The 27,758-nt window shown below is 56.7% G+C and overlaps 1 protein-coding gene across 2 annotated transcripts in view; it reads right to left on the bottom strand.

Moving 5' to 3' along the window:
- TNRC18 (trinucleotide repeat containing 18) overlaps positions 1-27,758 on the bottom strand; it is an 82,810-nt gene that overhangs the window by 12,257 nt on the left and 42,795 nt on the right. For both annotated transcript variants that reach the window (XM_059037315.2, XM_059037314.2), the window contains 10 exons: positions 24,702-24,877; positions 24,023-24,159; positions 23,720-23,848; positions 21,954-22,125; positions 20,175-20,535; positions 16,593-16,868; positions 11,906-12,166; positions 4,719-5,134; positions 707-859; positions 265-406 (listed from right to left, as the gene is read on the bottom strand). In XM_059037315.2, coding sequence (XP_058893298.1) covers positions 265-406; positions 707-859; positions 4,719-5,134; positions 11,906-12,166; positions 16,593-16,868; positions 20,175-20,535; positions 21,954-22,125; positions 23,720-23,848; positions 24,023-24,159; positions 24,702-24,877 — 2,223 coding nt within the window. The remainder of the gene's footprint in view (positions 1-264; positions 407-706; positions 860-4,718; positions 5,135-11,905; positions 12,167-16,592; positions 16,869-20,174; positions 20,536-21,953; positions 22,126-23,719; positions 23,849-24,022; positions 24,160-24,701; positions 24,878-27,758) is intronic.

Below are 27,758 nucleotides of genomic sequence, written 5' to 3'. Positions count from 1 at the left end.
GCCAGCAAAGCCCAGTTGCTCCCCTCTGAGACCCGTCTCGATGACAGCTTCTCCCCCACCACCTGCCAATGCCCATCCACACCCCTTCCCTTCCCCTCGTCTGCTCACACGGCCCATAACGCACTCAAACCCACCCCATCTCCCTCCCAGCTGCCCATTCCCTGCCCCTCCCCATGCTAGCTCAGACCCTAGTAACCACCCCAGGAGAACCTCCTGCACCCCCACACTCCAGGCCCAGGCCAACGCAGCACCGCGGGCGCTCACCGGGGGTTAGTGGCCTCTCCACAGCCCCGCCTCGTGGGAGGTGCTCATCCTCAGAGAAGCTCGAGTCCTGGTTGGGCTCAAAGTCCTCCTCGGCAGCCATGCTCTCCATCAGCTTGCTCACGGCTCCCCCCTTCCCCCGGTTCTGGGGACAGAGCAAGAAAGACCAACGGCTTAGGACACGGTATCCCAGTCCTGCCCGGCTAGGACCCTCCCTGGAATCTCGGGGTCACGGTCAGGCCACGGTGGAGTCTGCCACATGCGGGACTGGGGTCCCAGCTGGGCTCACCCCCCAGGCCAGAGGGAGGATGAAATGGGCTGAGGCAGCGCCTCCAGCCACACGAGGGATCTGGGGGCACGGGGGTGGGGCACACCCAGGGCCGCCGCCGTCTGTCAACCAAGCAACGCAATTCACCCAAGCCTGGGGCCCTGTGGGAAACCTCACCTCCTTCTTCACCTCCTTCCCTTTGGCTTTGGCCTTGTTCCTCTTGGCGGCGGCTGGAGAGCTGGTGTGAGGGGCCCGGGCCTCGGGGGGCAGGGCAGGAACACGGGGAGGGGGCAGCGAGGCTCCTGATCCGGCCTCCTTCCCCTTCTTCTTCTGAGGATGAAGCGACAGAGTGGCCGTCAGAGGGCAGAGAGGGCCCGGGCCCCGCCACTCACCGTCCAGAGAGTGGACAAAACACCCTCCCTCTACTGGCAAGTATTTCTGGTTTCAATCTGTTTTATTACTACTATATATTACTTGCTGTAAAAAAAAAAAAAAAAAAAAAGACAGCACCGAAGTATATATACATGAGTTCCTCTCCAACGATCCCACCAACCACAGAGGTAACTAGAGGGACTGATAACAGCATGGTGTGTCCTTCCAGAACTTTCTGCAAGCACACATAACCATGTAAACATGCGGGCTATGCAGACACATCTGTGCGTACACAGTACTTTTTTTTAAAACAGAGATGGGAATTTACCAAAAATTCTGCTTTGCAACTTTTTCCCCCAAGTATGTCTGGTAGACACAGAGGTGGTGGCCTCACTTTTTATTCTGAACAGCTGCCCGAGGTACCTTGATGGGGGAGCCCGAGATTCATCCGACCACCCACCTCTGTTTCTTCCTCTGCTGGATGGTGCCGCGAAAAACGACACTACCAATTAGTTCTACAGGTGTATTCCCGGAAGGAACATTTAGAACCGTACCCCCAACTGCCCGACTGCTTCCGGAGGCCTGTGTTAACTCTCCTCTTGCTCCGGAAGTGCGGGGTGCCACATCCCCACCAGCCCAAAGCCCCCAGGGTGGCTCAGGGACGCTCCCCACGCTGGGAGAGCGGAAACTGGGCCAGCATACGGGGACTGTGCGTGGCTCCACTTCTCGGAGCCAAAGAGTGGAAACAACCTAGATATCCAGCAACCTGGTGCGTCTGTAGATACAGTTACACGCTTCTATCACAGCGGCTGAGGGTCCTGTTCTGAGGAAGAGGTGACAGCCCAGGAAATGGAAGTGATGATACTTTGTATAAGCAGCAGGTTCAGCCTACAAAGGTGACGGGCGGTGGGGGCAGGGGTCACTTTATGCCTTTTTAAAAGCGGCGTGCTGAACCACCAACGACCAAGTCGTGGGGCCACGGGGGGGATGGAAAATTAAGACACAGGAAAAAGGAAAGGCTGGGCGAATGTTACCAAGACAACAGCAGAAGTCACAGCTTCCACATCGGACGAGTGAAATCCAAACCCAACAGCATTCAAAGGAGAAAAGTGGGAAATGTCAGAGCGATAAAAGGTATTCATTTTAACCTCTATGTGGGGGGAGAAATATGTATTTTTTATATACACACACACATTATATTTTCTCGTTTCTGGTGCATGTTTTAATCCTGTGCACATTTCTGAAATCAGAATGCATCTTGGGGGTTGAAGGACTGTTTGTCATGTGGTTATGTCTCCTCTTCCCCTGACTTCTGTTATTAAATAGACAGCTTGTCTTATGGGGCACATCTTTGCAGCTGTACACATAGTGGGGGCAAGGGAAATTAACAGCAAAAAAAAAAAAGTTATCTCTGTATGGAATTTCATTTTCTTCCTTTTATCATGCAAATTACTGTTACAATCAGATAAAACTGATAACTTTTTCCTTCCCATTGACCAGAAAGCCCATTTCTGGGAAGCTTTTTTTTTTTTTTTTTTTTAAATAAAAAAAACCCTCCAAAACTGACAAGGTCTGTACACAGAACAGAGATGTTCATTGCTGTGGTAATTACGATGGCAAAATATCATCATCAACCAAATCACCAATGGCTACTAGCACGGTTGATGGCGGGAGACGTTGAAAACCACAGGACAGCGAGATGGTGGAATGTTATTCAGCCATTTAGAGACAGTGATTTTTAAAAAAAGTAAACTAAAAGCTCATGCCACATGGGAATGCACAAGATCTAACGCCAAGTGTAAAAAGCAGGATCCAAAAGTGTATCTCACAAAACTATGAACACTGGTTGTTCCTGGAGTGATTTCCTTGGTGTCTGACTTCTCCTTTGGCTGACAATTAATCTGTTCTGTTCCAGTCTCTGTGTCATCAGAAGGCTGGGATCAGGTCCCGAGCCCCTGGTCCCTCTCCCCAACAGAAGGTGCCATCTTAGGAAAGGCCCAAAGAGGCAGGTTTGCCCTGTGATTAAGGCCCAGGCTCTGGCGCTAGAGCCCCAGTGTTGAAAGCTCAGCTCTGATGATCATTAGCTGCTGGGCTAACTGGGCAGGTTCCAGGACCAGCTGTAAGGTGCAGTTAATATGAGTAAGTAACCCACCTCATGTGGCTTTGTAAGCGGTCATCTGTGACATCAAAAGAAATATATATTCGGCCCCTGCCCCTGTTCCTGACACAGAGCTCCTAAAACGCTTTGAATTTCCTGGGTCATAGGAGCGAGCGCCTTTTGTTCTAATAAGGTGACTCTTGGTGAGCCCCGATATGGCTTCAGGATGGGGCCTGGTCACCAGAAAGACGAGCCACAACTAAAAGCTGGAAACTTTCAGCCCCGCCCGCACCCTCCAGGGAGGGGAGTGGGGCTGGAGGCTGAGTTACTAATCACTCACGCCTCCGTGATGAAGCCTCCATAAAAACCCCTCAACAACGGGGCTCAGAGCGCTCAAGCGCTGGTGAACGTGAACGCGCTGAGGAGGGCGCTGTGCCCGGCGAGGGCACGGGAGCGCTGCACCCCTCCCCACCCACCTTGCTCTGTGCATCTCCTCCACCTGGCTCTTCCTGAGTTGCATCCTTTACAGTAAACCGTAACAGTAAGTAAAGTGTTTTCCCGAGGTCTGTCACTCTGGTGAATTACCGACCAGAGGAGAGGGGTCGTGAAAATCCATGATTTATAGCTGGTTGCTCAAAAAGCACAGGTGACAGCCTGGGACTTGCGACTGCCATCTGGAGTGGGGAGGGGGTGGGGGCAGTCCTGTGGGACTGAGCCCCTCACCGTGGGGTCTGCACCAACCCCGGGGAGTTAGTGTCAGATGTGCTGTGAGCAGAGGCAACACATTTCCCTTTACCGACACGTAAAGTATACGTGGCGAAGTGGCTAGAACACGCCTGGCCCTACCATGGGTCACCCCGTGTACTCAGCATCATTATGTATTATTGGAGCGCCTTCTCTCCAAGGATCAGAAAAACCTGAGATGGCTTCAGCCGTGAGAAAACAAAACAAGAGATCCCCCTGGATGACACTGAAATGCAGCCCCTTCCTCACTGCCACCCATTATCAGGAAACGGATGCGGAGCCTGGTCCCTTTTCGTGGCTTTGTCTAGAATGACACTGCTATTTGAGGGTTTGCCTTCCATCAGGGACGTGGAGTAGAGAGGCCTGAGTCAGAGGCCACTGTCGCAAGCTGGCCATTAGGTCTGAATGCGACCACCTAAGAGCAAACTACTGGCCGTGAGCTTCCTAGCAGCCAGTGCAAGAAGGGTAACAGGTCTTTAAAAAAAAAAAGAAGAAGAAGAAGGGTAACAGGTCTAATCATCACTGAGTTCTTGAAAAGCAGGTGTTCTCAACCTGCGGTGTCTGTGGAGAGAATTCAGGGACCTCTGAACCTTGGATGGGGAAAAAGAAATCCCATCTCTATTTTCCCTAACCTCTCAAGAAATGAGGTTTTCCTGTGGCTGTGAGAGCCAAGACTTTGTCACCAACAGCAATCGCTGTCATGTAGCACATGACAGTTAGAGCAGAGACCTTGAACTATCACCTGAGCTCATCAGCTCCCACGACAGCACTTGCCAGCCCGGCTGCCGGGCATCCTTATCAAAGACGCTCATCAAGGGGCACCGGGAGGAGTGCCCATCCCAGAGGTCGTCGGTAGGTGGGTGACTGCGTTTCAGGGTCACCACTGCCCTTTGGGGTCTCTGCGCCTCGCCCAGGTCTGAGAACTCTACTCCGAGACAGGGGGTCCAAGGGCCCCTGCCCCGCGCCGGGCCCTACCTTCCTGGGGTCCTTCCTGTCCTTCGCGCGGCCGGCGTCCTTGCGCGGGCTGGGCGGGCCGGCCTTGCCGCAGCGGCCAGGCTTGGCGGCAGCGGGCGCAACGCTGCTGGGCGCAGGCGCGGCCGAGGCGTCGTGCAAGAAGATGCGCTCGCTGCGCCGCCGCGTCCACAGGTCGTCGTCGCTGGCCTCGGGCCCCGCCTCCAGGCCAGGCTCCTTGGGGCCCCGCGGCTTGCGGGCTTTGCGCCCCTTCTCGGCCGCCAGCTTGGCCTTGTCGGGGCTGCCGGGGCCCCGGATGCCAGGCGCAGCCAGGGCAGGACTTGGCTCCCCCAGCCCCTTCTTGGGCCGCAGCAGCCCGGCAGGCGACCGCTTCCGCACCTTGACCTCGCTCTCCGAGTCGGTGTACTCGAACTCAGTGCCTGCATGTGGGCGAGGGAGGGGCTGTGGACGGGGACTCCCGGGCCCCCACTTCCCACCCACCCACCCAGCCGCCGTGGCCACCAGGAGAAAGGCCATAGCCCAGCCCTCCTGCAGGGGACCGCGTCACCGTGGGAGGCTTCAACTCGTCTCGGGGAAGGAACCTGAGGCCCAGAGGAGGAGGGCTTCCAGCTGCACGCTTGTGAGCGGCAGGCCCTGCTGGCCCCTGCCGTCCCAAACCGCCCCCGGCTGCCCAGACTCTGCTCCGGACCCCTCACCCCACGAGCACCGTCTGGGAACGTGGAGATTCCTGCCCGGGCATGTGTGAGCTTCCCCGCTCCTCCTGTGCCTCCACAGGAGGCACCAGAAGCCAGGGCAGGTGAGCCAGGGAGGGCCCACACCTGCAGGGGCAGTAGCTCTAAGGGAGGAAGGTGGGAAAGCCCGCACAAAATCCCCGAGCCCAGAGGGGCCTCCGCTCTGCCTCCTGGTGCCGCTTCTCAGAGCTGGCAGGTCCCTGGCACACAGTCCCCTTTCTAGAGGACAGGCTTCCCCAGAACCCACACAGCCCTGGGGCCCAGCCCCTGCCCTCATCCCCGGAGCTGCCCCTTCCCACAGCCAGGGGGCCCACTCTCCTCTGCTGCAGGGCAGCCCTGAGCCTCGGGCCCAGCTCCTGGGCTCCCCGAATGCACACAGCCTCTCACCAGGATCCGCTGTCCTCTGTCCTTTTAAACCCCCAGGTCTTTCCTCCTGCTGGCCCTCTGCCCAGAGCACCATCTCTCCCCTGACCTCTACCTGGACAGCTGCAGCCTCCTCTCTGAGAAGACCCACTCTGCGTCCTGGGGAGTCCTCTGGCCATCCCTCCATCACCACACGCACACAGCACACTGCAGAGGTCCCGTCTGTGTTTGTCTATCTCGTCCTGCTCTGCCCCCAGCAATAGATCCCCGAGTTCTCCTGGAGCCCACAACATTGTACAGCTCAGAGCCTGGCCCAGAGCTGGTGGCCAGGGAAAGAGTCTGAACGGGGGGTTAATGGTGCTTCTCCCTGTGGGGAGAATGAGGAGGGCCTGCCTCCTCCAGGCAGACCCCGGGGATGAGATGTCCATGACAGCCCTGGCCTGGCCACCCCAGCAACGGACTTGCCGTGGGTCCCAGAGCCGTGAGCTGGGAAGCCAGGGCTGGACCCCAGGCCTCTGGAGCCTTGAGCAGCCAGCAGCCTGGCCACAAAGGCTCCTGTGGGACGCCCAGCCCCATCACCCCAACAGATGCAGCCGCAGTGTCACGGGTGGAGCCAGGAGGAGGGCGCATTTGCAAAGCTTAATGATGCTGTTAATTAATCTTTTGTTGACAGAGCTGCGGGGGGAGGCAGATGGGGGCTTTCGTGGCTAATTAGGGTGCAGGTCACAAAACACCACCGGCTTTGCCAGTCCTGCTTGTGGGTATGACAGAATGAGACCCCAGCTGATGACAGGCCCCTGCAGAAAACCTAGGTGCACACGGAACACTGCAGGTACCTGCAGAGGGAGCCAGTACAGGACAGTGTGCACAGAGCAGTGACCAGGAGTGGCCAAGAGTGGACACTCGCTTGGAAGAGGGGAGGGTGGAGCCTCAAGGGTAAGATCGCGTCAGAAGATAAATATTTATGAGACCCACGGGGCACCACGAACGGTGCCTGGCACAGAGGAAGCGGGCTCTGTCAGGGTCCTGCAGTGGCGGCAAGCATGAGGCCCGGAGAGAGGGAAGGATCTGCCGTGGCCTCGCTGCGGGACAGGACGGAGCAGGGAGTAGAACCTGCGTCCTTGACTCCCAGCCAGCGTCCTGTGCAAATGCCTCCTCCCAAAAAAAACAGGCAGTAAAAGAGAAAAAAGGAACCAAAAAACAGACCCAAAAAAATAGACAAAAAATAATGGGGCTTCCCTGGTGGCGCAGTGGTTGGGAGTCCGCCTGCTGATGCAGGGGACGCGGGTTCGTGCCCCGGTCCGGGAGGATCCCACATGCCGCGGAGCGGCTGGGCCCCTGAGCCATGGCCGCTGAGCCTGCGCATCCGGAGCCTGTGCTCCACAACGGGAGAGGCCACAACAGTGAGAGGCCCACGTACCACAAAAAAAAAAAAAAAAAAAAAGAAAAAGAAAAAAAAGAAAAGAGTAAAGACACAAACAGATGCAAAGTCAAGGGATTAAAAAAAGACATACGATATGAATAGAAACCAAGGAAGAGCTGTAGTGGCTATACAGACATACCTCACTTTACTGCGCTTTGCAGATACTGCATCTTTTTACAAATTCAAGATTTGTGGCAACTCTGCCATCGGGCAAGTCTATCGGCGCCATTTTTCCGACAGTGTTTGTTCACTTCATATCTCCGTGTCACATTTTGGTAATTCTCACAATATTTCAAACTTTTTCATTATTATTATATTTGTTATGTTATATCTGTCATCAGTTACCTTTGGTGTCACTACTAAGACTCACTGAAGGCTCAGATGATGGTTAGCAATTTTTAGCAATAAAGTATTTTTTAATTAAGGCATGTACCTTTTTTTTTAAAACATAATGCTACTGCACCCTTAAGACTACAGTATAGTGTAAATGTAACTTTGATACGTACTGGGAAACTAAAACATTTGTGTGACTTGTGCTTTATTGTGATGTTGGCTTTATTATGTTGGTCTAAACCCACAATTATCTGAGGTATGTCTGTACTTTTATCGGAGAAAACAAATTTTAAGATAAAAATCTAGAGACAAAGAAGGACATTTTAAAATGATGAAATAGTCAATCCATCAAGAGGACATAAACAAATGTGAACATAATCCAGAAACATAAAAAAGATTATACACAATGATCAAGTGGGATATATCCCAGGAATGTAAGGTTGGTTTGATGTTCTTTTTTTTAAAAAAATCAATGTAATACACCATATTAATAGGATAAAGGATAAAAATCACATGAACACAACAACAGACACAAAAAAAGTGACTGAAAAATCTAACACCCTTTCATGATAAAATCACTCAACAAATAAGAAATAGAAAGAAACTTCCTCAACCTGACAAAGGACATCTATGAAAAAACCCACAACATCATACTTAATGGTAAAAGAATGAGTGCTTTCTCCCTAAGATATCTAGAGGGCAGGAAAAAGAACCAAACAAGACAAAGATACTATTCTCACCACTTCTATTCAATACTGCATGGGAGATTCTAGCCAGAGCAATTAGGCAAGAAAAATAAAAGGAATACACACTGGAAAGGAAGACATAAAACTATCTGTATTTGTAGATGACATGATCTTGTATATCAGCGGTCCCCAACCTTTTTGGCACCAGGGACTGGTTTCATGGAAGACAATTTTTCCACGGATCGGAGGGAGGGATGATTCAGCCGGTAATGCGAGCCATGGGGAGAGATGGGGAGCGGCAGATGAAGCTTCGTTCACTCACTCGCCCACCACTCACCTCCTGCTGTGCGGCCCAGTTCCTAACAGGTTGCAGACCAGTATCGGTCCACGGCCTGAGGGTTGGGGACCCCTGCTGTATACAGAAAATCCTAAGGAATCTACTAATAAGCTTTTAGAATAAATGAGGTTAGCAAAGTTGCAAGACACAAGATTAATTTACAAAAATCAATTATATTTCTATACATTAGCAACGAATACTCCAAAAATGAAAAAAATTTCATTTATAAAAGCATCAAAAAGAATAATCACTGAAAAATAAATTTAACAAGACAAATGCAAGACCCATACAATGAAAACTACAAAACATTGCTGAAAGAAATTAAAGACCCAAATAAATGGAAAGACATTCCATGTTCATGGACTGAAAAACTTATATCGTTGAGAAGTCAATACTCCCTAGTATTATCTACTAATTCAGCACAATTCTTATCAGAATCCCAGATGGCTTTTTTGCAGAAATAGATAAACTGATCCTAAAATCCATATGGAAATGCAAGGGACTCTGAAGCACCAATCCTGAACTAGAACAACAAAAATGGAGGACTCATACTTCCCAGTATCAAAGCTTCCTACAATAATTCCCACAGTAATCAAGATAATGTGGTACTGGCATAAGGACACATAGATCAGTGGAATAGAACTGAATGTCCAGAAATAATCCTTCATATTTATTTTCAACTGTTCAACTGATTTTTGACAGGGGCGCCAGGAGCATCTGATGAGGAAAGAACAGACTTTTCAACACATGATACTGAGGCAAATGGATCTCCACATGCAAAAAAACCCCTATATCACTCGCACACAAAAATAACTCAAAATGGACCACAGACCTAAATGTAACTCTCAAACTATAAAACTCTTAGGGGAAGACAGGACTAAATCTTTGTGACCTTGAATCAGGCAATACTTTCTGACATATAACACCAGAAGTACAAGTGACATCAGAAGAAATAGATGAATTGGATTTCATTGAAATTAAGATTTTTTGTTTTAAACAACATTATCAAGAAAGTGAAACAGGGACTTCCCTGGTGGCACGGTGGTTAAGAATTCACCTGACAATGCAGGGGACACGGGTTTGATCCCTGGGCCGGGAAGATCCCACATGCCACGGAGCAACTAAGCCCGTGCACCACAACTACTGAAGCCCACGTGCCCTAGAGCCTGTGTGCAGCAACTACTGAGCCCGCATGCTGCAACTACTGAAGCCTGCAAACTCTAGGGCCTGTGTGCCACAAGTACTGAGCCCGCATGATGCAACTACTGAAGCCCACACACCTAGAGCCTGAGCCAACTACTGAGCCCGCATGCTGCAACTACTGAAGCCCGCACGCTCTAGGGCCTGTGTGCCGCAAGTACTGAGCCTGCATGATGTAACTACTGAAGCCCACACGCCTAGAGCCCGAGCTCCGCAATAAGAAGCCACCACAATGAGAAGCCCGTGCACCGCAACAAAGGTAGCCCCTGCTCGCCGCGAACAGAGAAAGCCCGAGCGCAGCAATGAAGACCCAACACAGCCAAAAATAAATTTTAAATTTTAAAAATAAATAAATAGAAGAAATGGGAAGCGGTTGTAAATTATACCCAAAGAAAAAGGAAGGAAAGAAGGAAATAACGAAGAGCTGAAATCAATAACTTCTAGCCACACTGATCAAGAAATAAAGAGAGGAGAAACAAATTATCTGTATCAGCAATGAAAAAGGAAACATCACCACAGACCCTTAGAACACTGAAAGTATTAAAAGGGGAAATTCTGAACTCTCTACCAATACGTTTGACAATTTGGATGAAACGGATGTTTGGGGCAAGTGCAGAGGCCTGAAGGCTCTGGGCCGGCTGGTGCAAACGGGCGGGGTGGAGGCTGTGGACAGGATGATGCTGTCTGAGCAGCCAGTCTGAGGGTGGAGGGTCAGACAGGTGCAATCTGTCCAGAGGGCAATGGGAGCCAGTCAGAGATGCGACCCAGAGAAGCGGCCTGCTCAAGTGTGAGCTCTGAGGAAAAGCCCTGCAGCTGCTTCTGTGTAGAGAACACCCAGGAGGGGTAGGCCGGGATGGAGCCAGGCCCGAAGCCCCCAGGGGACAATGGCAGAACATGGAGATAAGAGAGAGAGAAGAGAGAGGAAGGAGGCAGGGCAGGGTCTGGAGCCTGGTGTGGACGTCGGGGAGACAGTGAGATCACCCCAGAGATGGGGTCTCGGGAGGCGGTGCAGGCCACTGGGAATGGGCTTTGGTCCTGGAGCCTGTGTTGTGCATGAAGCCAGGGCTGCTGGGGGAGGCCTGGGGGGCAGCAGGGTAGCGCCCAGTGCCCATTTTCCTGGCCCCAGCCCCTGCCAGGAGGGCCTCACGTATACCGCTGAGGCTCAGAAAAGGGCAAGGAGGCCGGAGCAGCCAGGCCCAGGACCTGACCCCACTGAGGCCAGGCGAGCTCTCCGCCTGAACACACGCAGGACCGTCTCAGTCGCAAACACCAACCCCAGGTGAAGGTGGGTTGGGTCCGAGTTGGGAGAGTTGGCCCCGTGAGAATGGGAGGGGGCCCAGGAGAGAGTCCCAAGACGTCTGTCTGTCCCGAGAAGGCAAGGGTATGACTGGAGATGCAGAAAGAGGAGGTGGGGCCAGGACAAGGCTGAGCCCCCTGCCCGAGCGTTAGTGCCGGCTGCCGCTGTCTGCCCATCCAGGCAGTGGGAAGGTAAGCCTGGCTCACCGCGACCCAGCACCTGCCCCCCGCCGCCCGGCACTGATGACCTCCTCCAGGCTGCGACCCCAGGCCCCAGGAGGCCTGCCCCGTCTGGGCCAGTGCATCTCACTGAGTGCAACCCCTCTACTGCCCCAAGTGTAAAGAGCTTCCCCTTCTTCCAAAAGGCTGCACGGCCTGTTCCTTCCACCTGCACGTTGATTTCTTCTACGTATGCTTAGCCACCTCCCACCTCCCTTCTCTGTCATGGCTCAACCAGAGTGTCGCCGACCTGAAGGGGCCTCCCTGACCCGCCAGGCCGGATCAGGGGCCTCCTGTGGGATCCCATAGCCCCGCGGGCTGCAGATCCGAGGCCTCTGCTTCCCTGAGCTGCCTGACATCAGGCACCGGGAGTGAGGGCATCAAGTGCTGTGCGCCGGCAGCATCAGCGGTGAAGGCCACTGCACAGTTTGGGAGACCCCTCACAGGGAGTGGCAGGCCGCAGCCGCCATAACCAGCGCCCTCTGCTAAGGACACGGCTGGCCCAGGAGGCAGGGCTCCCAGCTTCTCTGAGCCTCGGATGCCTCATCTGTAGGACGGGGCGGCGGTACCCAACTCCCTGCAGCCCGTCCGCTGGGACTTACCCATCAGGCTCTGCCTCTCCTCCTTCTTGCGGGCCTTCTGCTTGGCCTCCAGCTGCACCACGGACAGGGACGGGCCCACGGTGGGGCTGGGGAGGGCGCTGGCTGCAAAGCGGGCCAGCAGGCCCAGCCCGCTCTCCTCCAGGCCTGGCGACAGGGCCCGCTCCCGGGCCCCCAGCCTATAGCCTCCGGCGGCCTCCTCCTCCTCCTCGTCCAGCTCGTCCTCCTCGTCCTCCTCGTCCTCCTCCTCCTCGGAGCTCTCATCTGGCGTGCAGAAAACAGGGAGCGAGTCAGAGCCCTGGTCTGAGCCTGCACCACCCCCCACTGCCCCCCCCCCGCGGCTGGAGCGCCAGCAAGGCGGGCCTCGGCTCCAGCCCAGCTCCTCGCTCCTCGCCAGCCCACAAGTCCCCCCGATGGCCCGGTGCCCCCATCAAAGCGAGCCCAAGACCTGGGCATCCTGGACAGCCCAGAGGTGGGCATCGGCTTTGGGAGTCGAGTGTGTTTCTGCAAGGGGAGCACCAACATGCACCCGTGCTGCAGGGAGGGGGACGGACACACGGACAAGGACTGGAGACAGCGCTCTCCACGGTCTCACGCGCACGCACGCGCACACACACGCCCCGACGCACAACATGAAGGCTGGGGAAGGGGGCAGGAGGGGAGAGGAGGAAAGAGGCGAAGGCAGGGCCGAGAGGGGAGGGTGGGCCCTGGGGGCTCAGGCTGAGGCTCTGGACACAGGCACCTGGGGGCAGTTTCACCGGCGGAAGGCCTGGCGGCTGGCAACAGGAGAAGGTGGAGTTTGGTCTCTTCTTGGGGTTGGGGGGCTCCCGTGGCGGAAACCCTGAGCAGGCCCTGGGGTCCGAAGTTGACTCCCAGCAACACGCCCACACCGGGAAGCCTGTGGCAAATCCCCGGCCCTCTCTGAGCTAGTTTCTTATCTGTGACAATCTCATCCCATCGCAAGCCAGGGAGCCACAGGCGTTGACCCACAGGAGAACGAAGGGGGCAGGGGGCGGGTCCACTTGGCTCCAGGAGGCCGAGGCTCGGGACGGTCAGGGGCTCGGGCAGCAGAGCAGGATTCGAACCCAGGGCGGGCGGGCTCATCGCCCACAGTCTAGTGGAAAGAAACTAAGGAAGCCCCAGGCTGTCTCCCTGGTTGAGGAGAGACACGCTTCTCCCCAGAAACTGGTCCTACCGCCCAAGGACCTGCAGTCCTGAGCCCAGCTCGGGCCATCGGGACAAAGGAGGGGCAAGCCGTGGGCCCGGTGGCCACAGCAAGGAGGATGACGCTCCCTGCCTGTGAACTCAGCCCTCACCAAAAAGAGAGACCTCCTGGAGGTACAGGCTTGCTTCCTGCCTTTTTCCAGGGACACAGCCCAGCTAACCCCACAAGGGCGGCAGGGTGCCTGTCTGCCCAGGGCGCTGGGAGTGTGAAAGTGGCTCTGGGGCTGCTGGCCCAGAGCTGGGCCAGGCCAGGCTGGAAACAACCCTCCAGCAAGAAGAGGCTGGAGGGAAATGAGCCGTCATCTCTCCATATAGTACGGGGGCAGGGAGTCCGGGCCCAGAGGTGGACAGGCCCTGGACGATGGCCAACTCCACGTTCTCCTGCCAACAACGCCCCAAGACGCCTGGCTGCTGGAGGGCAGCTAGCGGCCGAGAGCAGCGGCCCCAGGGGTGCCCGGGAGGACAGGGTTCGGTCTGCCCATTCATCCGAGGGAGGCCTCAGTGAGGGAAGCAGACAAGAGCTCAAGGAATGCCCAAAGGGAGTCGAGAGAGGAAGGAGGCAGAGAGAGAGGAGGTTTGTTAAGAGGAGTGAGAAGACGGAGACCCGGCTCCCAGAGCGATGGATGCAGCAGGATGGAGGCCAGCGGGGCGGGCAGGCGGCAGGCAGGCAGTGCACACTTGCGATCCATTCACATTGCGGACGTCACATGGCTCTGTCTCCGCCCAGTGGGCCACAGCGGCAAAGCAGGCTAAGTGTAGGCAGACTGCAGGCGGCGCCCGGGTCCCCCACCTCAGGCAGGCCCCCCCCGGGGCTGGCTGAGCTGAGCGGGGGGGTGGGTGGGGGGCTGGCTGGGGTGGGGCATGGGGTTGGACACGGGGCCAGCTTTCCCTTCTAGAGGTGGCCTTCCCGGGGCTGCTCAGGTGTGGAGACTCCAGAACTCTCTCCTGCCCAGCTTTCTCTGCCGGCGAGGTTGGGCTGGCTCTGGGTTTCTGGAGGTCTGGAATGTCCACATCGGACCCCAGAAAGCCAGCAGCAGCCCCCAACCCAGCACCCTGAGATGGAAGAATGGTTGGAAAACAGAGGGCCGAAAACAGGTGTGCTTTCCACAAAATGCTGATGTGGATAATTGTGGTCTCCTGAGGCCCTCCCCGCCCCCTGCTCCCGAGAGCCTGACAGCCCGCCAGGGCCGCCTCCGACGGTGGCTGGTCTGCTCAGGCCAGGGTCCGAGGGGTAGGGGCAGCGGAGGGGGTCTCAGGACCAGGAAAGCCTTTCTGGAGGTGTCCACACCTGAGGCGACAGAGTTTGCCAAGGGCAGGGAGAGAAAAAGTCCCAACAAAGAAACCCGCGGAAATGCAGAAAAACTCTTTTTCATAGAAAAAACTCTTGGCTCAGTATGTGGGGTTGGCTGTTGTCACTCGGTTTGGTTTTCCAAAACCCGATCCATAAATGCCAAAGCGATCCGCTGCTGCCATAGCCGATGGGGGCAAACCCCGAGGAGGGGGGGAGCAGAGGGGACACAAAGAAAAGGGTTTTGCCTACCTACGGAGCAACGAGCCAGGCTCGGACCCAAGCTCAGTGACCCGCTGCGCCGTCTGCCCTACTCCCAGCCTTCGCTTTGCGTCCAGAGTGCAGCGTGAGAGCAAATGCAAGAGACCAAAACAGACATTCAAAGCATCATGGGTAGGGGTCAAGGGTGAAGGTATGGTCAAGCTGCTGGGGGAGAAAGCAGACACACTAGAAAAGCCAAGCCAATTAGGTGTTTTAGTACCAGATGTCAGTAAGGCCCTATTACCCAAATATCCCTTTCAAGACCTGACCAGCGGTCTGGGTGCAGTGGGGACCCCCTCCCCTTGCCCCCTGCACTTCCCCTTATCTGGGCTCCGTCCGCTGCTGTGTCTGGCCCTGGTTTGCGGGACCCTGGCTGCCTCTGTCGATTCTGGGCAAAGGGCCCCACACTACGAGATCTGCGGGGCTGCCTGCTTCTCTATGGGGTCTGGGCTGGAGCACGAGAGCTCCAAAACTTGGAAGCTGGAACTCTGGCTTTAACAGGGGGGAGGAGGCATAGGGGCCAGCCCAGAAGACAGGGAGAGGGGAATGGCGAACTAGCTAGTCTGGTCCACAGAGGCCCAGGTTGGGGGAGGCCTCGGAAGACGAGGCTGGCTGGAGCGCTAGTGGCCCGGGTTGTACGTGCTCAGGCACCACGGCAGCAGCGCCGGAGAACGAGAGCCCCGGGAGCGCCCGGCCGCCGTCCACGTCGCCTCCAGGCCACCCAAAATGTATCCCAGCCAGAGCGTCAGGGTCTAGGCTCTGACCCCCAGGTGCTGCTACCCAGGCTCTGGGATCCCTAAAGGGGGTCCGTCCACCCTGAAGCAAATCCAAAAGCAGGGCGAGAAGTGCTTAAGCATCACCGCCCCCCGCCCCAGGACATCTGTGACTGGAGGTCCTGGAAGACTGAGACACTTCTAACCCCAGAAGTTGAATTCTGACCTTAGGGAAATCAGAGCCAGGGCGCTCACAGAGGTCCCTGAGGCCAACCCCCTCTCTTCGTGAGTTTGACAGCAGATGAGCCTTTGCCCCCCAACACGGCAATGAAGCCTTTTGAATTTCACAACAAAACTCAGGGACAGCAAGTGGTCTTGACCCTGCACTGCCTACATGCCCTTCGAAACAGAAACATGCGTTAGAAAACGAGTGTTTGGCAAATATTTTTTAACCACTGTTGCGTAAGAATAGAGCTTTAAGAAAACAAAAGACAAACAAGCAGCTTAAAAAAAAAAAGGATGAAGCTGGAGGTGAAAGCAGTTGACTTTAAACCTGAAAAATGAAAGGCATGCCAATAGCTACCAGGGATATTTGAATAATAGAGAGAGCACAGACTGCATTACCCCATCTACCCCTTCTGGGGCAGGGGTGGGGAGGGGTGAGGGGGCAGGAGGAACAAAATGAGGGAAGCGGCAACCTAACGGTCTAGTCAGGACACAGCAAGAGAGACAAGGCACACGGGTTTAGTTAAAAATGAACTCGATATGTTTAATAAAGCTCGGTATTACCAAAATCGCGGTACAAACATCAAGTCACACGCCCACACGACAGAATTCCATTTACAAAATGTCCCCGGGGAGGGAGGCCTCCATGGGCCCCTCCGGGAGGACCCACCCAGGCCTGCGGTCCAGGGGGCAGGGGAGGCGAGGGGAGGGGACCAGAGAGGAAGACTAAAAACAGTCCATATAAAAGCTCAAAAAGAGCCAGCCAATGGTCTTATCACAATGATACAGGTACAAAGAAAAACAAAAATAAAAGGACTCGGGCTGATACGGCAGGCTACGCTGCCAAGAACCAGACGGCCGCCCTGGCCGGCCATCCCGGCGGCGCCGCGGCCGCCCTCCCCGCCTCGCTCGCGCTCGCTCTCGCACTCACTCTCTCGCTAGGAAACACGGGAGGTATTGTGTGTTTGGAGCTAGTAACCTTGGTCAAACGAGTCCTCCGAGGAATCGCTGAAGGAGGAACGGGCCTCGACCTCTTGAAGCAGCAAACAAAACGGCTGCTTCCTGCCGGCGGCCGGCTTGGGCTTGAGAGTCCGGGCGGCCGCCAGGCCCCTCCTGGTCAGCTCGGGGCCGCCGGCCGGCTTGCCGCTCTTCGCCACCGCGCCGCACAGGATGGAAGATGCCAGTTTGGAGCTGGAGGGGCCCTGGGCAGCCCACTCGTCCTTCAGGAATCCCTCCTCTTCCTCTGAGTCCGTATCTGCAGTCAAAGTAGTTTTTAATAAAGATAAGTCACAGAGCGCCGGGGGGAGGGAGGGGACTGGTGTCTTTCTTCCGTTATTCTCAGCGCTTTTGAGAACAATCTCTCCTACTCGCCAGACAGAGAGGTCCAGATGCCTACCGGCCGTGGAACCAGCCGAGTCCCGCAGCCTGGAGCTCTCCTCCCGACCTGGGCCTCACCTCTCACCCGCGAGGCCTCTGAGCTGCAGGCGTCTTCCGTGGGTTTGGACCCAGGCTCCTTCTAGGCCGGCTGTGGCCAGCACCCCCCACCACACACACGGCCACTCTCAGGAAGGTCTCTGCCCCGGGCACAGAGATCACCGCCAAGTCCTGTCTACCCCATGGGACTGCAGCCAGCCCAGAGGCCCCTTGTGGGGAGGGACGAGGCCTCGGCGGGGAAGGGCTCAGTTAGAGCCATTCTTTCCCCAAACACCAGCTCCCAGTGATGTGCAGGCCAGCGGGCGCAGGCTCACGACGGCGATCGCGCACACCCGTTCCCAGCCCCCTGCTCAGCAATGTCAGGACGGCGGCTTTCACAGTTACGCCGAAGAAACAGGCAAATGATATTGCAATGACATCCGGGCTGCTGCCCCCCCACCCTTTCCCTATCACAGAGCCAGTACAGTGCTGCCGCTTCCCACAAGTCTCCAACCTTACTATACGGGTGAGGCTTTCCTGAGAGATCACCCAGCTGTGGGGAGGGGGGCTGTCAAATGGGCACAGCTCTGGCCCCTACCGATCCCACCCCGGACATATACCACTTTGATCCGTTTTACATGTGAAGCTGTTAAGCAAGATTTCGTCAGATGGAAAGGCTCTGCAGTCAAAGACTGTGGTCCCTGGATCTGGTAAAATCCACCCCAAACATGGGCAACGTTAATGGACGCAGCTACAGCTCTGGCACACCAGCTCTCGCCCAGTCCAAGAAAAATTGCGTGGGGTGTGTGTGCGTGCGCGCGCGCTAGGCATGTGTGCGTGCTGTGTGCGGTGTGTGTGTCTGTGGTGTGGGTGGTGTGTGAGTGTGGGTGTGGTGTGGGTGGGTGGGTGTGTGCGTGTTCGAGGACAGGGCTCCTCTGGCTGTCTCCTCCATGTCTGTGCTTTCCACTCTAGAAGGAGGGAGGACACAGACGAGCCTCCGCCCTGTCCCCTGCCCGCAGCTCTCCTGCCCGTGTACTCCATCCCGTCCTTCCTGAGGTCACAACCCAGGCTGGATACGACCGAGCGTGAGGACGACCAGCTTGGCTTCTCCCCAGAACCCACCAAGCATGCCACCCAACCCCTACAACCCAACGTGGAAAAGCAAGAGAGGAACGTGCTCTCTTCCCACCTCCTGCAGGCGCAGCACCTCTCTGCTGGAAACACCCCGACCTCTTCACGACCGTGCGTGCACTCTCACAGCCACCGCGAACAGCAGAAAAACCAACGTAAAAAAGAGACACACGCTCTCTCCACAGCCAGCTGCATATCATAGCCGTCAGCTAACTGGAAACAGGTCTTCCGACCTCCCTGTGGGAACGATAACCCATTTCTCTCACGGGGACAGTGCAGTTTTAGACAAAGGCCTAACAGGTGGACGAGCACTTGGAACGCTGCCGTGCACGCATGCGCACATCGGCCGCAGGACACTCAGCAGCTCAGAGCCCTCCGCTTCTCTCTGGCCTCTAGCCTGTACCCCGCCACATCCACCTATGAGTGGGGAGGAGTGGCGGATTCTTCCAGAGACCCGCTGTCCCCTGAAAGATCAAAGGAGCAGCAGTCCTCCCCCATTCTCTTCAGTATTCCAAAAGAACAGAGGAAAGCCCTTCCCTCCTCCTCAGGGCTGCAAGTCCCTAAAACTGGTCCACAGTGGCCAGGGGCCTGGGCCATGCTGCTTGGCTCACACCCATCCAAACCCGAGGGCCGGGAAGCTTCGGCAATCGAACACGCCCTCAGTACCTAAGGCACAAAAGGAGCTGCTTGCCCCAACGCCTATCTGAGCATCAACCCCGGAGACCCGGGGCCATCAAATCCACGAGCCTTAAAAATAAACCAAAGAGTCCCCCAGCAGCAGCTTCACCTCATGCCAGGTGCCAGGTCCAGCCCTTCTCTCCCATGTGGGCTCACCTAGGGCTGCCGACAGCCCTCTATATCTGAACTCCAAATCCAAAAAGACTTCCTTCATTGTAACCTTAAAGGGGTCCATTTTTTACACTTCATGTTCAACACCCCCGACCCCGTGAACTCGGCAGAGCCAGCCAAAGGCCCAGGTGCACGCAGTCAACAATGAAAAAGCCTGCCACCCGGCTCACGGCCTGGGCTCGCCTCAGAACCAAACCCGCTGACAGGGGCCAGGAGGCAAGAAGCCCCTCCCCGGCCTTGCTGCAGTGGGCACGGTACCGACACCCACCCATCCTGGGTGGCATTCCGCCCACAAATACTTACTGAGCACCTATTACATGCTAGACGGCGGGCTCTGGCCACGAGGCCACAGAGAGCCGGCGGGGCGTCAGGGTTCGCGTGCGGGGCAAGGCTGCCCGGCTCCGGAAAACCACGCTCCCGGAGTTGCCAGAGAAGCAGCTCCAACGCCACAGGCTCCGGTTAAAGCTCAAGTCTCTCAGTCCCACCAGCTGTGACGTTTCAAGGGCCCAAAAGCCGCCTGGAGCCGGCGGCTGCTCTGCGGGCAGCGCACAGGCCGCGCCCATCATGGCACGACGACTTGCGCAGTTGCGGCGGAGAGGCTGGGCCTGACCCCGGCCCGACCTCAGGATCTATCCTCGGGAACACCACGGGTTAACCACTTGGAGGACTGTCGCAAAGACAAAGGGAAATACCGCCCCCCAGACAGCCCTAGCGTGCGCTCCATAGACGCTGTTCTAATACCGGCTCCATAGACGCTGTTCTAATACCGGGGCCGAGTACAGCCGACTGCAAGCCGCGGAGTCCAGGTCATCTCTACGGTTCTCACGACCGGCCGCTTTAGGCCGAGAAGCCGCCAACGCTGTGGTGCACGGCCTCCACACCGTCGGCTTCCGGGCACCGAAAAGGTTGGGGGGAGGGCTTTCCGCTCCCACCCACCCGCCAATCACGAGCACCCACCAATCATAGGTGGCCGCTTAGCGAGGCGCCCGCCAATCACAGGCACTTCCGCTTCTGGCCTGGGCGGGGCCCACACAGAGGCGGAAAAGAGACCTTCACGCTTTCGAGGCCGAGAGAGGCGGAAGAGAGACCTTTCGAGGCTGAAAGAGGAGGAGGAAAGAGGAGGAAGGAGAGAAAAAGCGGCCCTGAGGCAGCGCGGCCCGCTACTTACTGTAGGAGTAGCTGCTCACTTCCGAGGCGAACGGGGAGTGGGCCGACTTGGGCTGGCCTCTGGCCTTGAACCCCACCTCCATCTTCCTGGCTTTGGCGACCCTTTTGTGTTTACCTTCTCGGGAGGCTTTCAGAGACAGACTGAGGCCTTTGGCCAGCGCCTTTCTGTCCTTGCCCAGCAGGCTGTCGTAGGGCGTCAAGTACCTGCCGCAGACCCCACTCGTCTTTGATTTCCCCCCAGAAGTGTCCGAGAACTTGAAGGGCGACTTCAACTTGTCCTGCTTTGTGAGGGAGAGGGCTTTGTCCAGCTTGCTTGCCAACTGCTCCTGGTCGCTGGCCATCTTCTTCTTCTTAATCTTTAGCTGGAAAGGGAAGTTGCGAAGTCACAGGTTAAGACGTTTGACCAAACACTGGGTCTCCATGCACGAGCTCTGACGAACCCCAGCTCCTTCTCCCTGCCTCTGTGGCTTCTGGCAAGTCGCTTAACTCCTCTTAGCCTCAGTTCCTCTACTCTGTAAAATGGGGGTAATTACGCACAGGCATCAGTGGGTTGTTCTGAAGACGAACTGAGAAAAGGCACATGAAGCACTTATTAAATAGCCGTCACTGTGGTTACAGTGATCAGTGACACTGGCATTGCCACTGGCTCTCCACGGCGCTACCTGGTGCCTCCTAGGGGAAGCGCTCGAAGCAAGCACTGCTGCCACAGTGTGGGAGAAGGCGGCTGGATTAAGGGAGGAGGGATGAACCCAAGATGGAAAACCCAGATCACAGCACAGCTGATCTGCTTATCTCAATCGCCTAAAGCAGGTGATGAAGGCGGCCACACAGCACAGCCTGAATCAGCCCATCCAGCTAAATGGGCTAAAGCTGCCGAGAAAACGCCTTGAGTGTGCCCTGGACGCCGGAAGCAGAAAGAACGATTAGAGATTTCACAGATTAATTCCTGCTTGCTGTCGTCCTTTGTTGTTTAAACCTGCCGTTTCAATGGCCCTCGTTTGAACACTTTATCGCTATTTTCTTTAATCAGGTAACAATTCATAAGGAGAGAAAAGTTGGGATAGTGTCAATTAAACCTCGAAAGTGTCCTTCACAATTCGAGAGTATAGAGGATCCTGACGTACAAACTGGCTCTCTCCCCTCCGCCTGGACCCAATCTCCCCCATGTTGAGTCCTTCCCTCTGACTGCCGAGTCTACCAAAACAGCCCCTCCCACAGGGCTTTTACTGGGAGGGATGAAAAGGTACATAAGCATTTAGCAATGAGGGCCTTAAGTGGATGATTTCAATGCTCTGCAGAAAGAAGAAAAATCAAGGTGTTGGCTCTCACCCCCTGACCTCAGGACAGTTCACAGAGGAAATTACAATGGTATCAAGCCCTTGTTTCCTCGAACTACAGAGTGGTGAAGCTGCTCATTAAACTCTTACACTGTGAAACAACAGAGTAATTGCATTACTTGGTTAAGAGCTTACAGTCTCTCTTCTCGGCTTCAGCACCGGGTCACGGAGCACACACACAGGACGTGGCACACACAGAGCTCCCCCTGAGGCTGCGTTACTCTGGTGGTCTCTGACCTCCCCTGAGCCTCACTTTCCCCCTTCTGCACAATGAGGAACATTGGAGGAGAGTCACTCTGGCGCCAAGGCAGCCACCTCCACAGTTTCCGTGCAGCAGCAGGGCCTGCAGCAGGCCTGCAAAGGGAGCGTGAACTCCGGCACCCCCTCCAGACCTTCCGCCCCCAGCCAGCAGCACACCTGGAAGACGGGGCGGGGCCACTGACCTGACTCATGAAGTCTGAAGAGGCTTCGTGCTCGTCCCAAGGCTGGCTCCTCCCCCTGGCTTTCGCGGTCCCGCCAAGGGCATCGTGCTCCTCCTCAGGCCCCTTGGGCCTCTTCCTCGTCCCTGCTCCCAGCTCATAGTCGCCCGAGGCCAGCAGGGGCTTGCCGCTCAGCCTGAAACCCAGATGCACCACCGGTCAGCGCCCTGGCCAGGCAGCACCCACGGGCTGGGGGTGCGCCCCCGAGGCCCTGAAGGCTGGGCTCTGGATGTCAACGCACAGACCGTGATGACAGAGTGACGCGTCTGGGGAGACGGAGCATCTAGCGCTACGGTGCCGGGATTCTGGGATACTTGTGGAGGAGGCAGAAGGAGAGTTTAGTGGGGAGAAAAGAAGAACTTCTTGAAAGCAGTGTGTCCTCCTCTGCTGGCCTCCTTCTCGTGCTCCTTTCACATACACACTCATACACACATCTTTATACCGTCAGATACCTCGGCACCAAAACATGCCAAGAACAAGGATCGGGAATGCCACGGAAATCCACCAGGATGGGAGGGGGATGAAAGTCAAGAGCTTCTATGAAGGAAGAGCCGCTGGCTGGTCTCCTGTACCCCTAGGAGCATAAGCAGTTGGGCCACGGTCCTGGTTCGAAAGCCTCTTTTGCCTGCTTTAAGCTAAACCCTCACAGGTAATAATAATAATTTTTACTTGGTACTACGTGTCTTGTTCCATGTCTGTGCTTTATACTTTAACCACAAAACAATGCTTTGTTCTATATACCGCTTTTTATAGATGAAGGAACTCATCTAGAAAAGCTAACACCTGGCCCAAGGTCACAATAAGAGGCAGACCTGGGACTTGAGCAGGAGGTGCATCCACTCCCGGGGTCCACGCTCGTAACCAGCGGCTCTGCGTGCTAGCAGCCCCCGCCTCTGCTCTCTTCCCTAGGAGCTGCTCTCCCCGCCTGCTCTCCCTGTGTGGCTGGTGACAGGGTATTTCTCCCTCTCTCCATCCTCTCATCAGTCAGGAACACCCAAGAAGGTTAAATGCAAGACGAGGGGGCCCCTGGGGCTGTCTTCTCCTGAGAAGAGCTGTGGCCGCCCCACTGCCTCTCCTAATGCCTTTGAAGGTACCCCGTGGCCCCCCTCTGCTTCCTCAACCAAGCCCTGGTGTCCGCCTGCCCTGCTGTCCCAGGCAGAGGTGCCCTCCAGCGCCTTCCCGTCCAGCTTGTGCTACCCCCAGACGCCCTGGGAGGACCGCAGCACCATTCCCATCCACACCCGGCCTGGAGGGAGAGCTCTCGTTCCAGCCGCACGTGTCTCCTGCTGCCCCCAAGGAGCCTGTCCCCAGAGTGCACGGAGGTGGCGGCCCCGGTCCCGGGGAGCAGGCTCGGGCCCGACGAGCCAGGAGAACGGGAGTGAGGCTGGCCGCCACAGAGGGAACCAAGCAGGAGCACAGCGCGGCCCTCCGCAAAGAGCAGCTCGGGGGTCAGCCCCTGGCCACGGAGGCAGCAGGGGCGGCGGGAAGACGGGCCCAACGCTTGGGTGACACTCGACACGCTGGCTGGGGTGGGTCTGCCTGTCCATTCCACGCTCGCCCTCCTGGCCTGCCCGGGGCAGCGTGCCATGCTGCCCACGAGCCGCCGATCCGGGCGGGCCAGAGCCTGAGGGACGCGAGGTCCCCGGCGCCCACACAGGCCCCGCGCAGGCCCGGGATCCTCCCCTCCGAGCTCTGTGCCAGTCCCCGACCCACCGAGGGGCCAGCCTTACTTTCCGCTACGGATGCGGCTCTTCCCTCTCTTGCGGGGGGGCGACAGGGCGCTCAGGGCGTGGGTCCGTTTCCGCGGCCTGCCAGGGCCTCTGCGTGCCAAGCTTCTATGGGGTTCCTCGCGCCTGTCCCTTAAAGAGAATCACACGCTTGGCTGTGCACCCGGGGGGTGGCGGGGCGCGGAGAAGGGACGCACGGCGCGCACACGTCACTCGGGGCCACGCACACCTGGCGGCCTGCCTCGGCCGTCCTCCTGAGCGCGGCGCCTACAGAGCCCAGGCCGCGGGCCGGCGGGGCACACTCACTCGGAATCGCGGCGCCTCTGCAGCTTCACCAGCTCGCGCTGCTTCTCCTTGTACTGGCGCTGCACCTCCGCCAGCCGCATCCGGAAGTCCAGCTCCATGGCGTCCATGCTCTCCAGGGAGGACTTCATGGCGTACATCTGCGGGGAGGGGGTGGGTGAGGACGCCGCCCTCGGCCGGGGTGCGGGACCTCACAGCGGAGACCAGGGGCCCGGGTCACACCCAGTTTCTCCCCCTCACGAGCTGTGGCCTTGAGCAAAACGGACTGCCCGTCTGCACGCCAAGGACCGAAAAGCCAAGTTCGCGGGGCTGTGTCCAGGCCGAATTGGCCCATAAGGACCGCTCAGGCCGGGCTGGCTGTTGGAGCATCTGTCGCGGGCACAGGGAGACGGAGCCGCCTGCCCAAGGCCCACGCGCAGCAGAGGCGCAGCCACGGCTGCTCTCCCTGAGCCCTCAGGCTGTCACCCACGGGATGCACTCTTGACACGTGATTACGTGATAAACCGAGACCCAGGAAGAGGAGACAACTTGCCCAGGACCACCCAGCAAACTGGTGGCGGAAGCTGGGTGCGGAACAGGCCCTTCCGAACGCAAAGCCGGCCAAGGCCCAGGCGAGGTGGCCTCTCTGGGGGCACCCCGCGCCGGCCCCCCAGCCCCCCAGGTCTGGCCCGGGACACCTCACCCGCTCATCCTTCTTCTGCATCCAGCTGTACTTCTTGTTGGGGTTCAGCTCCCGTGGAAGCCGCAGGTTCTTCAGCGGGTCCACGAAGGGGCCGTCCAACACCTCCTTCAGCATGTGGCTGCTGGCTGCCAGCAGGCTCTCCAGCGAGGGCCGCGCCGCTGGGCCCCGCTCTACACCTGCGGGAGGAGAGACGTGAGCCTGAGCCCCCGGGGGCCGGACTCACAGGCGCCACAGCCCACCCCTCGGGCCCCCAGCGGGAAGAGGACGAGGCCCAGAGCAGGCTCATGGATGGCCTGAGGCCAGGATGCCAACGGCCCGCAGCCTTTCCCAGACACCGGAAGTGGGCGCTGAGTGAGAACAGGGAAGAGTGTGGGACACACAGTGCCGTCCTGTTCTTCACAACACACCTGTACACAGACTCACAGAGAGTCAACAAAGGCCGGCAGAGCTGTTCTCTACAGCTGCGCTTCTCTTTTTGCTTATCTGCCCTTAAAATCTTCCGCGAGGAATATGCATGGTTTGCATGATCAGAAAAAAAGAGCCCCGGGACTTCCCTGGTGGCGCAGTGGTTAAGAATCCGTCTGCCAATGCAGGGCACAAGGGTTCGAGCCCTGGTCCGGGAAGACCCCACGTGCCGCAGAGCAACTAAGCCCGTGCGCCACAGCTACTGAGCCTGCGCTCTAGAGCCTGCGAGCCGCAACTACTGAAGCCTGTGTGCCACAACTACTGAAGCTTGTGTGCTAGAGCCTGTGCTCCACAACGAGAGAAGCCACCGCAATGAGAAGCCGGCGCACCACAATGAAGACCAGCCCCCGCTCGCCGCGACCAGAGAAAGCCCGCGCGCAACACGAAGACCCAACGCAGCAAGGGAAAAAAAAAAAAAAAGGAATAAAGAACAAGAGAGCCCCACAATAAGTTTTGTAAACTGTAAAAGTAACATGTGCACATGATAAAAAACACAAACCAAGCAGGGGGTGTGACGAAGCAAAAGCCTTTCTCCTCCCCAAAACACAGGTCCCTCCCTGCAGGTGCCTCTGCTGACAGTGTCTGGGCAGGTGGTTCCAGAAACTTTTATACATGTTCAAACATACGTAACACACAGGCATCCTTTATAAATATAAAAAGGGCATCAATCAATAAATACCATCACACTCTTTTTTCTACTTAAAGTCTTTTCACATTAGCACAAAAATACAAACGTGTTCGCATTATAGCTTGAGCCTTACAGAAAGTGCCATTTCTGTCGAAAACACTAGAATATCAGCAATTTCATATGGCCAAAGGTAGCAACAGCAGGCTAGAATTCTCTTGTATTGATGAGTTTTAATTTATCGAAATGATCCCCCACTGATGGCATTTAGGTGACTCCTGATTTTTTTTGTAGTGAACGGGCAGGCACCATGTTAGGAAATGTGCTGCCTGTGCAATGAACGTGATCAAGGTATATGTGTTGATCTCTGACAAATATTCCAAATGCCCTTCAAAGAGACTGAACCAGATCAGGATCTCAACAATGGTACCTGAGAGCCTATTTCTCCACAATGTTTCTACTAAAGTAACATGAGTTTTCATTTTCCAGTTGACGTTTTCTTTGTGATCTAACACATGATCCATTTTTGTGAATGTCCTACGTGTGCTGGAAGGAAACACTGTATTCCTTACTACCAGCTTGCATGGTTCCCTAAAACTGACAATGCAATTAACAACTGCACTGCCCGGATCAGGGCTTCTGAACGCTGGGGCCGTTCACAAGTCCATGACTGTTCTCTGCTGTGGGCGGCTGTCCTGGGCGGCGGCGGCAGCCGTTAGCAGCGTCCCTCACCTTTACCCACTAGATGTCAGTAGTACTCCCCTCAAGCTGTCACAACCAAGTGTCACCGGTGGCCAGTTCAGAGTCACTGGTTTTGCTTTTCTGTTTTTACGGACATTGAGGCCACAAAGCAGAGAACCCCTTCAAGGTCCTCCGAGCTGTAGGATCTCGTAGTTGCTGGGGGGGGGACCAAAGAGCGACTCCGTCACCTCCTTCACCCTCCGACACACCAGCTTTGCAGGGGCCCCCCAGGACTGACGGCCCAGGGCAGCAGCTGTGGGTTGAACTGTGTGCCCCCAGATCCACGTGTTTAAATCCTAACCCCGATACCCCAGAACGTAACGTCTTTAAAGACGGAATCAAGTTAAAGTGAGGTCTTTTAGGGTGGGCCCTAACCCAACGTGACTGTGTCCTTATAAAAAGGGGACATTTGGATACAGAGACACACAGAGGAAGACCATGGGAGGACACAGGGAGAGGACGGCCATCCACAAGCCAACAAGGAGAGAGGCCTCAGAAGGAACCAACCCAGCCCTGCTGACACCTTGATCTAGAACTTCCAGCCTCCAGAACCATGAAACCCGCCCCCCCGACCCCCGCCCTAATCCACCCCACCCCATCTGTAGTATTTGGTACAGCAGCCCGAGCTGACTAATACACCGACCTTGTGGCTTTACCAATTGTGGAGGTGACCCGGAACAGGGGCCCGACGCGCACTGGAACCCCCATGGGACCAGGCGTCAGTCACAGAGGCTACGGCGCCGCAGGGCGGGAAGGACGGCCAGCAGGCCCGGGGACGCCCAGGTTCGCTCACCGGGGCAGCTGTGGGCAGCAGGAGGGGCCGGGCGGGAGGGCCGGTGGCTCCAGGAAGCAACACGGGCTGTGGGAAAAACGCTAACGGGCCCGGGAGCCTTGGGCCTGCTGTACGAACCAGGACCACTCACGGCCCAGCTCTGTACAGGACGTGCAGGGGACTGATGCTCAGCGCCCGTCGGCGACCGTCGAGGGGAGAAGGCCACCGGGGCCCCCCTCGCCCCTGTGGTGCACACACCCCTGCACACCGTTGCCTCCAAGGGCACGTTCCCGCCCTGACGCTGCCCCCAGCCCTGGGGCCGCAGACTCCACTGCAGAGCGCTGAGGGCAGCCCAGACGTATCCCCCTCAAACGTCCGTGTCCACACCAGCTGCTGGGCTACCCCCACACAGGCTCCCCCCGCCCCACCTGCCCAGCTCAGAAACTGGAATTCT

The sequence above is a fragment of the Kogia breviceps genome, chromosome 14 (genome assembly GCF_026419965.1).
Source record: "Kogia breviceps isolate mKogBre1 chromosome 14, mKogBre1 haplotype 1, whole genome shotgun sequence".
Classification (NCBI taxonomy): Eukaryota; Metazoa; Chordata; class Mammalia; order Artiodactyla; family Physeteridae; genus Kogia; species Kogia breviceps.
Note: the sequence above shows the minus strand (reverse complement) of the source record. Positions and strands in the feature narration are given on the sequence as shown.